We start from the raw sequence: 16,232 nt of genomic DNA on the forward strand, positions 1-16,232 counted from the left end.
TCTCCCATATACTTCTCCTGGCTCTCTTTCAAGTTCATGGCCTCTTCTTCCATTAACTGTTGTTACACAGCAATTAAAAGTCTATACAAATATATTCCAAAATATAAACTGATCTATCTGTTCAATGTTACTCATATGTAAACTAGCATAACCGGATTAACAATCTAAAAATTGTCCTTATACCCTCAAGTGTAGTCCTCAGTCCTCATCAAAGAAAACCCATCTCTGAAACACTGCAGCTCTTCAAAGCCCCTCTAAGACACAATTACAGGAATGCTACAAAGACTTGATGTTCAGTAACAACTTCTTAAAAGCTATATATTCTATGTATTTTATATATTCAATTTCCTGGCATTTTAATTGAACCTGTGAAAAGCTAGCTAATGTTCGATTGCTTTGTAAGCGGGTGAATTTCATTTATCCGGATCTGTGGTTGTTTCTTTGCAACCCAGTTTCCCATACTAGATCAAGCTTCAGCTTCATGGTTCTCTGAGAAACCCTCATCATCCATCCGAATACTGAGATGTAAGCAGTTTTTGGAAGGTTAACATCCAGGCACATGTTCCCTGTTCCATCCACGCTTGGAGCTTCTTATTACCTCAGATCTAAAAATAAACACTGCTGAAGAGTGGAGTGTGACTCAGTGGTCCAGCACTTCCCACGCTTCACAAGACCGTGCTCAAGTCCAGCACTGGAGAGAGGAGGAATCCCCCAAAAGAGGTGTCAAAGAAGAGAGAGAAAAGGTCACAGTGAAGGTCACACAGGAACCACAGCTCTACCTATCTATCAAGGCTTTATGTAAAGAGGCACGGGCTGACCTCCCATCTGCAAGTTTTGTGGTATCTGAATGTTCCCTATTTGTGAGATTTCAAAGCCAAACACAGAACAATAATGAAGGTCTCCTTTGCTCAGTTGGCAGAAGTGCCACTGGCAGGGATGATCCAGAGCAGACAGAGCGAGGCCATTTCTCAGCTCCCGCCTCTAAATTCAGTCAACTGTTCTCCTCTATGCCACTTTTCCCATGCAAATAGAGAACTTTACTATCAAGTTCAAACACCTCATATTCTTAAACTGCTTCCTACAAGCAAACTTACATTTAAATTCATATTTTTACTGGGCAGTGATGGTGCATAGCTTTAAATCTAGCACTTGGGAGCCAAAGACAGGTGAATCCCTTTGAGTTTGAGGTCAGCCTGGTCTACAAAGGGAGTTCCAAGACACCCAGGGCTACACAGAGAAACTTTCTCAAAAAAAAAAAAAAAAAAGACCACACATTTTCAGGCAAGTATTTTTCTGTCCATGTGCGTTGAAGTTTTTCCAAAAAAAAAAAAAAAAAAAAACCCTCAAAATTGTAACCATGTGGCACACAACCCCTAGATACAGACCAGAGGAGACAACAGTAAGAACAACTTCGGGGACTGCAATGACTTATTATACCTTCTGTCCTGCAATGACAACACGGTCTCCCAACTTCAGGCCAAGAGATGTCAGCATAGCCTTGCTGGTAACATGATCACTGCTTGGAAGCACGGCCTTAGAGATGGAACAGGACAGAGGCGCCGCATCCAAGAGCATCTGCTTGATTTCCTTAGCAGTTGCTGCAGCATCGGCCATCTCCAGAGGCATGTCCACTGGGTCTGGAACAACATCCACGGGGATCTGTCCTTTATCATTCTACCACAGAGACAAGGAAAAAAATCTTTAGCTCTTACGTGCTCAGAGCACTACAGAACCACCTACGACTCTTAATGCAGGGTTTTAAAGTCAGACGCAGCCATTTATTTACTCAAATCTTCTTGATGAACTCTTCTGCAGTACCAGGAACCATTCTAGGTGCTAAAAATACCAGTGATGGAATAAAAACACTCTGCCTGCCTCAAAGAGTGCACACCCTTGTAGGACAGCCAGAGCACCAACAGATTATGTGGTGTGCTAACCAGGAGCTGAGTGGTAGGAAGACACCAAGGCACAGAGAAAATGGGCACCGAGGTGGCCGTAGGGGAGCTGGTGACATAAAGATGGTGCGGGAACCCTCGCTGACAAGATGCATTTACCCAGAGGCACAAAGGAGATGAGAGGAGGGAGTCTGGTAGGGAAATCATTCTGTACACTGAGAAGGGCCAGTACCAGGGCACAGAGAGATGCCTAGCTGCCCAATCCAAGACCCAGTTACATCCAAGAACACTCCTTACAGACATTTCATCAGCCAGGGACCCACTGCACAGCCACCTGAGTTTCATAAGTTCCCTCAATCAGGTTTGCACAGAGGAAAAGACATCTCCCTCCCCCATGATGTCTCTCGGAACCTGTCCTGTCATTAAGGGCCACATGACTACATTCTGCTATCCCGCAGTTGCCAAACTGGCTCTATGACCTTAGCCATCTGCCTGTCATGCGGCAACTCAGACTTCAGAAATAGAGACAACGGTCTATCTAATATTGATTGCATCCTAAGCTGCAATCAAGAAACTTGCCCCATTCTCCCTAAGGAGAGACTGTATTCAGAAGTAGTTTATCTGTGACAAGATAAAATAGCCAGTTATAAGCCCAGTTTGTTACATGGTATTTATATAATTCAAAACCTGTCATCTAAAAAATAATCTCACTTAGGTCTCTCAAGGAAGATCTTGCAAACAGGATCTCCAGAAGAATTTTAATCATCTGCTTAAGGGGAGTTTATATTATATTATATTATATTATATTATATTATATTATATTATATATATGATTAATGAGGAGTTCATATTATATTAAAGCAGGAGAGGCAGTAACCAATTAAAAACATTCTGTGATGTCCAGTAGGCCAGTTAGAAAACAGGATGTGGGGAGATAAATAACAATATCCAAATTCAACTCTTTGTTGGAGATACTATGAGATGTTTCATTCTCTTGCTTCAACTTCTTACCCTAAATGCGGGGTTTGCTCCATGCTCCAGTAAGGTTTTCACAGCTCCTGCACACAAGTTATACGCTGCAATATGCAGGGCTGTCCCAAAATTAAAGTCACTGCAAGTGGCATCCACATCTACAATTAAACATCACAAATATATTAACTCAAACTTTAAATTCAGCTGTCACAATTTACAAGATGACGGTGGGGGGTTGAGGAGGGGATTTTAGTGTTTTGGAGACTTTGCCCCCCATATGCAGTGTTCTACAGTGGGACAAATCTCCATAATTATAACTTGTCTAAAATAGCCAAATGAATATCCTCCTACTTCAGGGTAATTCCTTGTAAATGGAGTGATAAGCCACAAGTTTTCCAGCTCTCCTAAATGACCCGCAGCAGAGGCAGTGAACGGCAGTAACTCGTGTCTGTGAAATAACAAGCTTTCCATGCCTGCTCACTACACGCTTACGCATTTCCTTGTAATGCGACACAGTAAGGAAGTCAGCTTTAGGACAGGAGTCAGCAAATGAACCCTAGCTCCTGCTTCTCAAACTTCAATGGGAATGCAGGCACACTTATCCACAGACGCGATCTCCGAGCCTGCGCCCATGCTCCACCTGCAGAGATGAGTGGCTGTGGCAGACACCAGATTTCTGGAAAGCTAAACCAGTTATTTACTAGTCAGCCTTTTGTAGAGAAAGACAGATATCTGTGCAGAATCCTCAGTACAATAACGAGTCCCTGCAGATAGGAGTGCTTACATACTGACTCACGACACTACTCGACAGATGAATTTGGACCCCACAGTAAGAAAAGGAACCTTGCAATTGAAGTATATTCTAATCACAGTAAATCACATTGCATTACACGTGAGCAGGAAATCATCTGGAATGGAAAGTCCTATTTTGTTATGTTTCCTACAAGGGTTTAATAGTCTCTGGCTCCACAGCTGTGCATTAATCTGCAGGGGACCACACTGCATGACTATACACCTGTGACAACACAGGCCTGAACTACTGAACACAGGACCATGGGCAGAGACTCTCCCCAACATCACTCGCAAGATGGAAGGAAAGAATTTTAAAAGAGACTGGATGATTGTGCAAAGCAGACGCTAGAAACTAGCCTCCTGAGAGGACTGGCTCTCGAGTCTCTAAGACATCTTTGAAACGGGATGGCACTGGGCACTCTTCTAAGCTAAAAGACTCCTTCTATTGCTCTTATTCCTCTTAATAGAGGAGAACCAGGGAAAATATCAACTTTAGAGCCGGGCGGTGGTGGCGCACGCCTTTAATCCCAGCACTCGGGAGGCAGAGGCAGGCGGATCTCTGTGAGTTCGAGACCAGCCTGGTCTACAAGAGCTAGTTCCAGGACAGGCTCCAAAGCCACAGAGAAACCCTGTCTCGAAAAACAAAAAAAAAAAAAAATCAACTTTAGGATATCACCATCGGCATGTAGGGGCACCCTAAAATTTATCAAAAAAAATCTGGGAGGAATGACATATAAAAGAGTCCCACAAAAAAAATAGAGAACTCTCAACAGAGGAATCTAAAATGGCTGAAAGACGCTTAAGGAAATGTTCAACATCCTTAGTCATCAGAAGAATGCAAATCAAAACAACTCTGAGATTCCATCTTACACCTGTAAGAATGGCCAAGATCAGAAACACTGATGACAACTTATGCTGGAAAGGTTGTGGGAGAAAGGGAACACTTCTGCATTGCTGGTGGGAGTGCAAACTGGTACAACCCCTTTGGATGTCAGTGTGGTGATTTCTCAGAAAATTAGAAAACAACCTTCCTCAAGACCCAACAATACCACATTTGGGTATACATCCAAAGGATGCTCAATTGTACTACAAGGACATGTGCTCAACTATGTTTAGAGCAGCACTGTTTGTCATAGCCAGAACCTGAAAACAACCTAAATGCCTGTCGACTGAAGAATGGGTAAGGAAAATGTGGTATAATTACACAATGGAGTACTACACAGCAGAAAAAAAACAAAGACATCTCGAAATTTGCAGGCAAATGGATGGAGCTAGAAAACATCATTTTGAGTGAGGTAACCCAGACCCAGAAAGACAGTTATCATATGTACTCACTCATAAGTGGTTTTTAAACATAAAACAAGGAAAACTAGTCCACAAATCACAATCCCAGAGAATCCTAGACAACAATGAGGACCCTAAGAGAGACATACATGGATCTAATCTACATGGGAAGTAGAAAAAGACAAGATCGTCTGAGAAAATTTGGAGCATGGGAACCTTAGGAGAGGGTTGAAGGGGAGGGGAGAAACAGGGAGGGAAATAGAGAAAAATGTATAGCTCAATAAAATCAACAAAAAAAGAGTCGTCGTAGCCGGGCGGTGGTGGTGCACGCCTTTAATCCCAGCACTCGGGAGGCAGAGGCAGGCGGATCTCTGTGAGTTCGAGGCCAGCCTGGTCTACAAGAGCTAGTTCCAGAACAGGCTCTAAAAAAAAGCTGCAGAGAAACCCTGTCTCGAAAAACCAAAAAAAAAAAAAAAAAAAAAAAAAAAGAGTCGTCCCCCCCCCCCCCCCCCCCCAATATTTCAATGCCAGTCCAAACACTCTGTTGCTCTATCCCTGGCTTCCCAAGCAAGACAAAAGAATTATAAAGCACACCACAGGGTTCCACAATACATCCTCACTACACTGGGGATCTGCAGAGACAGGAAGGCCCAGAAAACACTTGTTTTTTTCCTTTGGACCAAGCCTTTGTGAAAAGATAGTAAAGGAAATTTTAACTACTTCAGAAGTAAAACAAAGGGCACTAGGAGAAAGCCCTCCGCCCTCAACAGTGACTCGTATGCCATTATGGAACACCCGTTAGTAACAGGCATCTGCCAGCACTTGCCTTTTGGTTTCGATGTCTTCAAAATCACTCTTATAAGCTCTGGGACATCAAAGTATGCAGCATAATGCAAGGCGTTCATGTTTGTCCAGCGACTCCGCAAGCTCGCATCTGCTCCCAGATCAATAAGTTGAGCTGCAAATTTTACAGCTGTCTCGACATCACCTGAAAAGAAAAACCAAATTATTTTTCTTCTGTACATATTTAATTCCCAGCACATATCTCTCTAATGTCTTTCTTTAAAAGCCATAGCAAACCTCACACTGGACCTACATTTATACTGCAAAAATCTTACCTTTTAAGAGTTAATCCCAAGCAAACGCTCCCATTCGGGAGTGAATTAACACAGTGAAGATGCTCCCAGTGCCATTACTATGAGTAAGATTCTGACAGCCTAAGAGCATGGTAAGAAATTATTTAAATGAACTAAGACCTCCATACTATGGACTACAATGAAGATATTAAAAGAACAATGTCAGTTCAGTGCAAAAATATTTGGGCTACTATTTTGTCTTGTTATCATTTTCAGACTATAAATTCATTTTGATTTGATGGAAGTATAGTCACATTGTGGATTACAAGAAGAAAAGGCACTAACAGTCTAAGTTCTGTATCAGATTACTGAAACAAGAACAGAAAACCACAACATAGTCTAGTAAGAGAGGCAGGTTACTCCCTGGTAAAGCACCGAAGAACAGCAATTTGGGGCATATGCTGCACACGTTTCATAAGTAGGAACGGAACTCAGAGACAAGCCTATACCCTAAAGTCTTGAAGGACTGCTATGCTAGAGAGCTGACCTTGACCCAGCCTTCGTGAAAGCATCTGGAAGATTCTTGGGTGGGATCTCAACTACTGGGCAGTTAGGCACAAAGCCTACCGCAGAAAATGTTGAGACGTAATCACGGGTATCAAGACTTCCCCGGGAGGTGGGGGGAGAGGGGGAATCCACATACACTCAACAGATGGTCAGCTGCATGCCCTGCCTAGGTCACTGGCTGGCAGCAGACATCACACAGGCACAGATGCAGAGAGAGGAGGGGCCAGCCACATACTCACCGATGCCATGAGCCCCAGACTTGCAAGTGTAATGTAACAGAGTCATGTCCGTCAGTCCGTCTCTATCATTCACATTGCAGCCTCTCTTGAGAATCTGAGGAAAGAGGTGAAATAAGAGTAAGTATGTCTGAATCAGTCATAAGGAATCATATACCTATTTACCTAATTTACATATAATACATGTAAAAACCATATATATCTATAATTCAAATAAAATTTCCCCATCTGGGATGACAACATTCCTCTACCCCAAAAGTCAAAGATGAACAAAAATCCCAAGACCAGCCATAAAAACTCTCCTTTTGACTTGTTGGTCAGGTGTCCAAGAGACGCTCAAAACATCATAGGCTGTGGCTGCTACCCTTGGTGACCTCCTAGAAGTGGAAGTTAAGTCCCTATTGCTGAAGCCATCATGCTTAAGACACAAGACCCAGAGAACTTGAGCTGGATCTGACTTGGCAGCCTCCTCCCCAAGAACTAGCTTCCATAGCACTAGAAGGCACTACACAAGACTCAAAGGAAGGAAATAACCAACAGTCCTACCCAGGTAAGATAGTATGAACCAGAGTGGCCCCCGTGGCATGATATCCCTAAGGGTGCAGCAGTGGCAGCCGTATCTTGGCAGTAACCAGTAGTTCAGCAAGAGGAAGAGTGTGCCTGATACAGGAAACCCAGCCAACTACCCAGGCATAGCGGCATCATGGACCATGGAGAACCTACCATCGCCACTTTGCTGAACCAGAATAATTCTTAATTATACTCTAAATAGTTATCCATATGCCCACATTTAAGTGTGTCTCACCCCTCGTCAAAGAAATGTCTCTTTGCAAGAGAGACAGATCGTCACGGAAAAACCACAACTGATGACAATAGAGAGAAGGCGTGTGGAACCGAGCCCCGGTTGACCTACAGCTCAGAGACCACAGCGTAAGAGAGGACAGACAGACTGTAAAAGCCAGAGGAACAGGAAATTTGCTGTGAACTGTGTCTCCTAGAAACAGCAAAGAAACTATACCCGTGAAGTCTCATCAACAGGACTGCTTGAGCAAGACCTGAACAAGTCATCCACAGACATGCTAGCACAGAAAGGGGCTATCTCATGGGGCCCCAACCTGACAAAGAATTCCAGGCAACTAAGAAATGCTGAGATCAGGAGAAATGGTCTTCCTCGGTGAGGAGTTCCCTATTGGCTATCCAATAACAAATGGTCAGCTCTGAAATCATACATACATTATACAGACTGCGCAGGTTGTAGGTATACTCAGTAATAGATATATACACATATACCTGTACTAACAAAGAAAAAGAGATTATGAATTTGGGGGAACAGTGGGGGTACCTGGGTGGGGTTAAAGGAAAAGAGGAAAATTATGTAATTATGTTTTAATTACAAAAAATAAAAAGAAATCAAAGTGAAAACGTCATCTGAGAAAGCCCACAATCACAGTGTGACGACCACGGCATCTAAGCCTTCAGACTAACTCGGCCCATCCAGTCACACTGCACTCAACACTGCACTCTGCAGTAATGAAATCTAAGCCTATCTATGGGCAGGAGGCCGTCCTTTTTTAACTTTATTATTTATTCTTCGTGTCTTTCATATCATGCATCCTGATCCCACACATCTCCCATTCCCTTGCATCTGCCCTCTGTCCCTGCAACCTCTACCACCAGCCCAAAATAAAACAAAATTAAATTTAAGATTTACAAAAAAGAAAGGGAAAAATCTCATCATAGAAGCTACAGTGTGACACAGAGAGCCACACAGCAAACCCCTTTGTCCATATATTTTTACATGCAGGCGTTCACTGCAGAGAATCATTGGTCTGGTTTGAGGCCCCTGGTCTCTGCTACACTGCTAACACTGGGGCCTCACCAAGACTCTTCCTGGACATCCCATTGCTGAGGAGACCATTCTTAAAGATGACTCCAACATGATGTTACTCCAAATACATTCTTTCAAAAATGAGCAAAACTTTTTTCCAATGGCTACAATAATACTGAAAAAAATGTGTTTTTCCTACAGCATCACAACATGTGTCAAACTTTCCCTCAAAAAGCTGAACATTTTAAAATTATATTTAAGCCTAGATCGTTACCAGACCATCCCAAAGTGCAGAAAGAATGTGACGGCATTCAAAACCTTCATGAAATGGAAGCAAGTCTGCAGAACTACTTTGTACAAAGAAGGGGTGTGCAAAACGCCTCTCCCTGCTCCCACCAGAAGTCTGCGATGACAGAGGGCAGGCATCAGAGGACAGGTGGGACGTACAGGCAGCATGCCTACTGCTCCGTGAAAACTGGAACGCAGGCAGATTGGAGACTGTGACAGGCTTGTCCCCACAGGGATCTCTCCTCTCAGAAGGAGACAATAATCTAATCAACAGCTGCAGGAATGCAAAGCTTACCATGCCAGATATGCTTACCTCATTTCCAATAATGTCAATGTTTTGCTGGACCTGAGGAACCCATTGTCTTAAAATAGCAAATAATTCTGAGACTGATGTTTTGGGATCAAAGAGAATTTCCTGACATGATGCATCGTTGGGATCAAAGAAAGAAAACTCTGAAATACAAAAGAGTGCAAGTTGAGTTTATTATTGGTTTCAAGCATTTTGGCTTTTTATCCCCCGAGACAGGGTTTTTCTATGTAGTCCTGGCTGGCCTCGAACTCACTGAGATCCACCTGCCTCTGCCTCCCAAGTGCTGGGTTTAAAAGGCGTGTGCCACCACCGCTCAGCTTGGTTTCAAGCATTTTGGAGGTAAGTAATGGGGTAAACACTCAACTGATACAAGCATTTTCAGAGGCGAGAAAAAAGCCTGGTAGCATCAAGCAAGTCTCAAAACCAAGAATGAGTCATGCTTAAAGCGTCCTGAGAGTGAGGTGCCCAAGTACCATGCATTTAAAATCACACGTGAGAGCCCAGGTCGCAAAGCCTGGCTTGTGCAAATGTGATTTCTGAGGCCCAGAGACATTATCAAATTTCATCAATATTTCTCTCTCAAAACACAAATTGCAGACAGCACTTTCGTATCGACTGTATAACACAGGTAAAAATAAACACACCAAGTGGGAGGTCCCCATGTCCTCTTTACTCTTCTGCATTTCCTGATGTCCTTTAGTAAACAAGCACCTCTTTCTTTCCCAAGATGCTTTGCTCATGGTGTTTCCTCACAGCAATTAATAACCCTAACTAAGATGACTAGGAAGCCTTTTACTGTTTTTCGACTGGCACACTGCTAAAGTATTTCTGTTCCGATCTGTTTGTGTGTATTTGTGTTGTTAAATAGATGTAAATAAAAGATATTCCTAAAACATCTAAAAAAATTAAGAATTAACTCAAATGCTTCTCAGGACATGATTTGAGTAAGTGAAAATCTTATTCATTTACTTTTTTTTAATAAAAAGATATGGCTCCAGAGTTGTCAGCAAGAAATATATGCAGCGTTTAACCCAAATTCTACTTGGCTTCCTACTCAAAAAAGCTTATTATAGAGTTACTAGTTAGCTTATGCTATCTTTACATTAAAAAAAAATCCTGAGTAAGAAAAATAAGATCGTTAGCTATATAAAGTCTCGTAACATTTTTGAGAGTCATCTAATACAAATTTAAGTCTATTAAAATGATATAAGTCAACATGACAAAATAAAAATCAACTGCTAAACCTAATACTATCCACCTTCAGTCAGAGGAGTAAACCATTATCTGGGTTTAATATGTCCTGTGCTTCCCTGAAAAAACTGTATGTTGAGGAAATGTGTGCCTAAAAATTGTGAAATGATAGATCCAACAACCTAAAAACAGCAAGCACAACAGCCAAGAAAAGGTATTAGGTATGAATACAGACGCTTTCCGTGGAAGAGGACAGAGCCAAATGGCCAAATGGCCATAGGGGTTTGGACAGAAAAAGGGGCTTGGATAGAGCACAGTGGTAAAAATCTTGAGTTGTCTGTTGCCGTTAGTTTCATAGCAATGAGGTTTTCCCTTAGTCCTGGTCTGTTCTTGATGGTAGAGTATGAAGGGTTTTTAATTTTGGAGAAATCCTCCTAGGAATGGAGATTCTGCATCTGTCAAGGTAATTTTCTGTGCCTTGTGCAATCTTGGAATGCTCCAGCTTTCTAATTAAAACAACTAAGAGGTTTTGCTCATCTTCAATGAAACTATATGGCCTTTTCTATTTGTGTTTGAAATTTCTGTCACTTCGGCTGAATGGAAAACTGGACTGTGGCCTTTTCTGTTGCTGTTGTTTTGTTTTGTTTTTTTTACAAACTTCCCAAAGCTCAAATTCTGAAGCCATTCTGACTTCATGTTACCTTTCAGGCTTCTCAGAGGAACCCAAAATTTTCTAATGAAAATGATTTTGTTCCCTTTCCTTATATAACGGGGTAAGGGGGGAGAGAGAGAGAGAGAGAAAGACTCTACTAATTAGACTTATTTGCTTGGGAAGAATTATCAAGTAAAAGTGGAACTAATGAGAGGCCAACATGGTGTATTAAACGGAGCGGCTTACACTGCTGACAAAAGGCAAGAGTTGCTTGACTCTCTTTATGATGTGACACTTCTGTTACAGACAGACAGATGACTGACAGGTAAGTATCAGTGAGTTGTCCAGAAGCCGTAGGAAATTCTTAGAAATCTGGTAGGCCCTGTTCCAATTTATCAGTTACAGTTCAAACAATCTGCAACGTTATGGGAATAACCCTTTTTCTACAGCAGTCCCATCATAATGAACTCCTGAATGACCTGCAGCTTTTTTCTTTAATTTACTCCAATGCCTTTCTGAAAATGTTATAAGCACTATTCTAAGAAACTGCCAGAGGGTTTATGGGGGAGTCTGTACACTACGGGTTTCTGGTAACTTAAAGATCACACTACTGGCTGGGTGAGAGCCTCCAGCACCCTGTGTGAGTGACCAGGAGGCAGCAGGCCTGGGCTCAGCAGGGCAAGACTCACAGAACTCACATAGGGTAACTATGACCTTGTTTGACATATTTCTGGCACTTCGTTTTGTTGCCCAGATTTAAAGTGCCCTTTTCTCTTAAGCCCTGAAGAAACCTGGCTGACTCTTCAGCGCCAATGAAGCCTGTTGGACATCGGCAGAGCTCTGGCTGGAATGTCCTATTTGAGAATAAGCACAGAGTTGGTTTTTCTGACGTGCTTCTGTGAATACCCAGGCCAAGTTTAAACAGACTAAACTTACAAGCAAGTTAGCTTCACTGTGATTGTCTCCAGTAAGAAATGTGGATGGTAGGAGGAAATAAATTATACTTCTATAAGCATATATTACATATGATGTAGCCATTGTCAGCAGCCTCTCACCCTGCCCATTCTCTCCGAGGTTCCAGCCATCTGTAAGCCTGATTGGAGCCTATGTTTCTCTAGTTTTTCCCCAATACCTGGCCAGCACTTTCCAAAATGACATTTCCAACTTTCTGAATGTGCCTTTCCCCTAATTTCTCTAAGCTGAAGCCAAAATATCCATGTGAACCTCAGGGAGAGAACCACCAGTCACACATGAACAATGCCCATGCCTGCTGCGACACGGGTTTCTCAAAAGTCTGCTGGAACATCAGGTGGTTTCGTCAAACTTTCAGACTGGAAGCCCGGGCAAACCATCCACTGAGAGCACCTGTCCTCACCTCATCTGGACATTCAAGCACGAATCCAGGAACCCAAGTGACTGGAAGTAGTTTATAGCATGCCTTCCAAACATCTTGAACTGTCCCTTAAACACCTTGACAGCTAATGTCACAAACTGGGCAGTGCAGTGGTTCTCAACTTGTGAGTCACAGCCCCTTTAGGATCGAACAATCCTTCAACGGTGGTCACCTAAGGCTGTCAGAAATCATAGCTATTTCTATTAAGATTCATGATGGCAGCAAAATTACAGTTATGAATTAATAATGAAAATAACTACGATTGGGGGTCACCACAACATGAGGAACTCAGCACCAGGAAGGATGAGAAGCTCTGGGGTAGAGGCTTAAGAGTCTTGATACGTCTGAAAGGAGATGTTCTCACGGTCATCTCATGTGGCCATGCCAAGTTCCGGTGTGAAAAGCACTACTGCACGAAATGACCATGAGTTTCCACCAGGTCTCAGAACCGTCCCTGAGCTGCTGCCAAAGACAAAAGCCTAGACATCAGAACCTGGATTCCTAGAAAAGACAACGACAAACACTGTACTTGAACTTCACTGCAAGGAGGCTTACCTATTACAAGAACCTTTAGACTGTTCAGTCAGAATTGCATGAGGCACCACATGGCCTTGGACAACTCACCAGCTTATTTAGGAAGAGTCTACACACCTATCTCAATCACTCGGGGAAACTGAAGCCCTATTGCACAGTGTCTGGAAAAATGCAAACTGGACCGGAAAGGGGAAGCCTGGACCTGACTGTAGCCCACTTGACCTTTTCGGCTGGTTCAAGCTGGATAAGCTAATGCCTGACTTCACTGCACTCCTGGATGCTGCTTAATTCCCTCCTGACAGGGACACTCACAGTCTCTCCTGAGTTTCACCCTCCTAAGTCTTAAAGCCTTTTAAATATCCACTAACTTGGCAAACAGTCTCCATGGGAGTCAAACAACAAAACCTGCATGAACAAGAATCATCAGGAGAGCCTGCTGAAGTGCCCCTGTGCATCCTGCAGATGCAGAGAAAGAAGAGAAGAAGAAGGAGGAGAAGGAGAAGGAGAAGGAGAAGGAGGAGGAGGAGAAGGAGAAGGAGAAGAAGAAGAAGAAGAAGAAGAAGAAGAAGAAGAAGAAGAAGAAGAAGAAGAAGAAGAAGAAGAAGAAGAAGAAGAAGAAGAAGAAGAAGGAGAAAGCAGGCCTGGGAGAATGCCTCAGAGCTGTCACACCGTCAACAGAGAAGAATCTGGAAGAACAGGTTAGCAAACAACCTGGAGAAATGCCTCGCATGGTTTCTCAATCATAAACTTAGGTGTGTTTCTTGCAATAGCAGTTAATGGATTTGTTTTTCTGGTTCAATTCACTTGCTCATACCCTAGCCACTTTCATAGGCACTGGCCATTTCTAGGAGAGACATTTCTAAATATATATGAGTACACAACTGAGGAGTCTCTTCTGCATGCCCTGTAAGAATTCTCATTCTTTGCTGAGAGAATTAGACATCCCCCAGGATGAGCTGCCTAGTCGGTTATCCAATACCAAGTTGTCAGTCCTGAAATCATATGCATGCAAGCAGGACTCAGCAGGTGTGTGTTTGTGTGTGTGTGTGAGAGAGACAATAACATTTATAGGAAAAGAGGACATGAATTTGAGAGGGATGTGGGTACTTGGAGGGATCAGAGAGAGAAAAGGGAAAGGTAAAATGGTATAATTACATTTTAATTTTAAATATTTTTAAAAAGTGAATGCCTAGTCTAGCACTGACGGTACTAGGGGGAAATGATGAAATGTCTCTTTAGAGGAATTGACGGAATATGTTAACAAGCAAATAAATGCATTAAAAGATAACACATATGTTGATAAGAACAGATCTCAAAATGTGTATTAGTGAATCAATTAAGTTATAGAATTATACAGACATTTACATAAAACTGTCAATATACAAAATGATACTAACTGTTGCTGCAGGTCTTCACATAGGTTAACAAAATATAAATTATCTGATTATTCACACTAAATATAAGTATAAATAATCAGATCATTTATTTTATCCTCTTACCTATATGACAGTGGTTAACTCTGGGAACAAGAGAAACAGTGTCAGAGGAGAAATAGAGAAGATTTGAACTGGATCTATGTGAAATTTTTTAGCTAAATCAAACAATAATATCTTAGTTAGGGTTTCTATTGCTGTGAAGAGATACCATGACCATAGCAACTCTTATAAAGGAAAAACATTTAATTGGGATGCTTACATATCCAGAGGTTCCGTTCATTATCATCATGGTGTGATATGGTGGTGTGCAGGCAGACATGGTGCTGGAGAAGTAGCTGAGTGTCCTACAACTTGACTTGCAGGCAACAGGAAATGAACTGAGCATCTATGAGACCTCAAAGCCCACCCCACAGTGACACACTTCCTCCAACAAGGCCACACCTACTCCAACAAGGCCACGTGTGCTAACAGTATCCCTCCCTTTAGGGTCCATTTTCTTTCAAACCATCACAAATAACTATGTCATAAGTTCATCATACCAACTGTGGCTTTGTATTGATACAAAAGTGCGTAAGTCAAATGGATTATTTTCTCCAGAAAAATTATTCCTACAGAAAAAGGGGAAATATAATGAGAAAAACATCCCATATCAAAAACACATAAAAATAACAGGCATACCAATAAATATAAGTCTTATTTAGAGAAAAATTTAAAAGTACAGGACTTGATCAGAAAAAAAAAAATCATACTCCTGGCTTGTAAGAGAAACAATTTAAAGCTGTCAATTCTCTACAGAGCGGTTAAGTAATTTTAGTTCTAATCAAACCTTCCCTAGGATTTACTGGAGAGGGGCAGAGATACTTATGTTCTTGTTCTGTGTCAGAGCTGCTCCAAAACTGATGGAGACAAGCCCTCAGGATCTTGTTACAATGTAGACTCTAACCTAGTAATTCTCTGCTGAGCCCGAGACTGCCTTTCTAATGAGCGCCAAGATACCACGCTCACAGCCTAAGAGACAGACAGTAGCAAAGATCTGGAAAGCAAATGTAGGAGAAATGAGCAGGAAGTGTTGAGTGAAGAACACCGGCCCTGGAGGTAGGGAAAGCCTGCAACCATGCTTCAGTAACTAAAACAATCAAATAGGGCTGGCGAGATGACTCAGTGAGAAAGAACACCAGTTGCTCTTCCAGAGGACCTGGGTTCAATTCCCAGCACCCACATGGCAGCTCACAAGTGTCTGTACCTCCAAGGGGATCCAATGCCCTCTTCTGGCTTCTGAGGGCACTAGGCACAAACATGGCGCATAGATACACATGCAGACAAAACATACACACATATAAATATGCTTTAGTTTTTAAAACACTCAAATGATAAGGAAGTAGTCAGCTCATTTAAATAATAATAGCAATGGGTTATACTTATTAAATGTTTGACTAGCAGCTAGGATGGGATTACTACTCTTTTTATTTTTAGGTTTTGTTTTGTTTTTTGGTTGTATTTTTTTTGTTGTTGTTGTTTTGTTTTGTTTGAGACATAGTCTCACTATGTAGTTCTGCCTGTCCTGGAGCTCACTCTATAGACCAGGCTGGCATCAAACTCACAGAGATCAACCTGCCTCTGTCTCCCGAGTGCTGGGATTAAAGGTGTGCACCACCACGCCCAGCATTCTGCACACTACTTTTTAAGGCAACACTGGTAAAGCTTAGTAAGGAAACACCTGGGATGAAAGTCTAGAAATTCTGAGTACCAGAAACTGGTGAGGAGACAAGAAAAGTGTA

General features: G+C 42.2%; 1 protein-coding gene across 1 annotated transcript in view; it reads right to left on the reverse strand.

Moving 5' to 3' along the window:
• Positions 1–16,232, reverse strand: part of Clip4 (CAP-Gly domain containing linker protein family member 4) — a 68,325-nt gene that overhangs the window by 39,887 nt on the left and 12,206 nt on the right. The window contains exons 3-7 of the mRNA XM_038320117.1: positions 9,252–9,391; positions 6,826–6,919; positions 5,770–5,931; positions 2,907–3,025; positions 1,438–1,674 (exon numbers count right to left, since the gene is read on the reverse strand). Of these exons, the coding sequence (XP_038176045.1) occupies positions 1,438–1,674; positions 2,907–3,025; positions 5,770–5,931; positions 6,826–6,919; positions 9,252–9,391 (752 nt within the window). The remainder of the gene's footprint in view (positions 1–1,437; positions 1,675–2,906; positions 3,026–5,769; positions 5,932–6,825; positions 6,920–9,251; positions 9,392–16,232) is intronic.

The sequence above is a fragment of the Arvicola amphibius genome, chromosome 2 (assembly GCF_903992535.2).
Source record: "Arvicola amphibius chromosome 2, mArvAmp1.2, whole genome shotgun sequence".
Lineage (NCBI taxonomy): Eukaryota > Metazoa > Chordata > Mammalia > Rodentia > Cricetidae > Arvicola > Arvicola amphibius.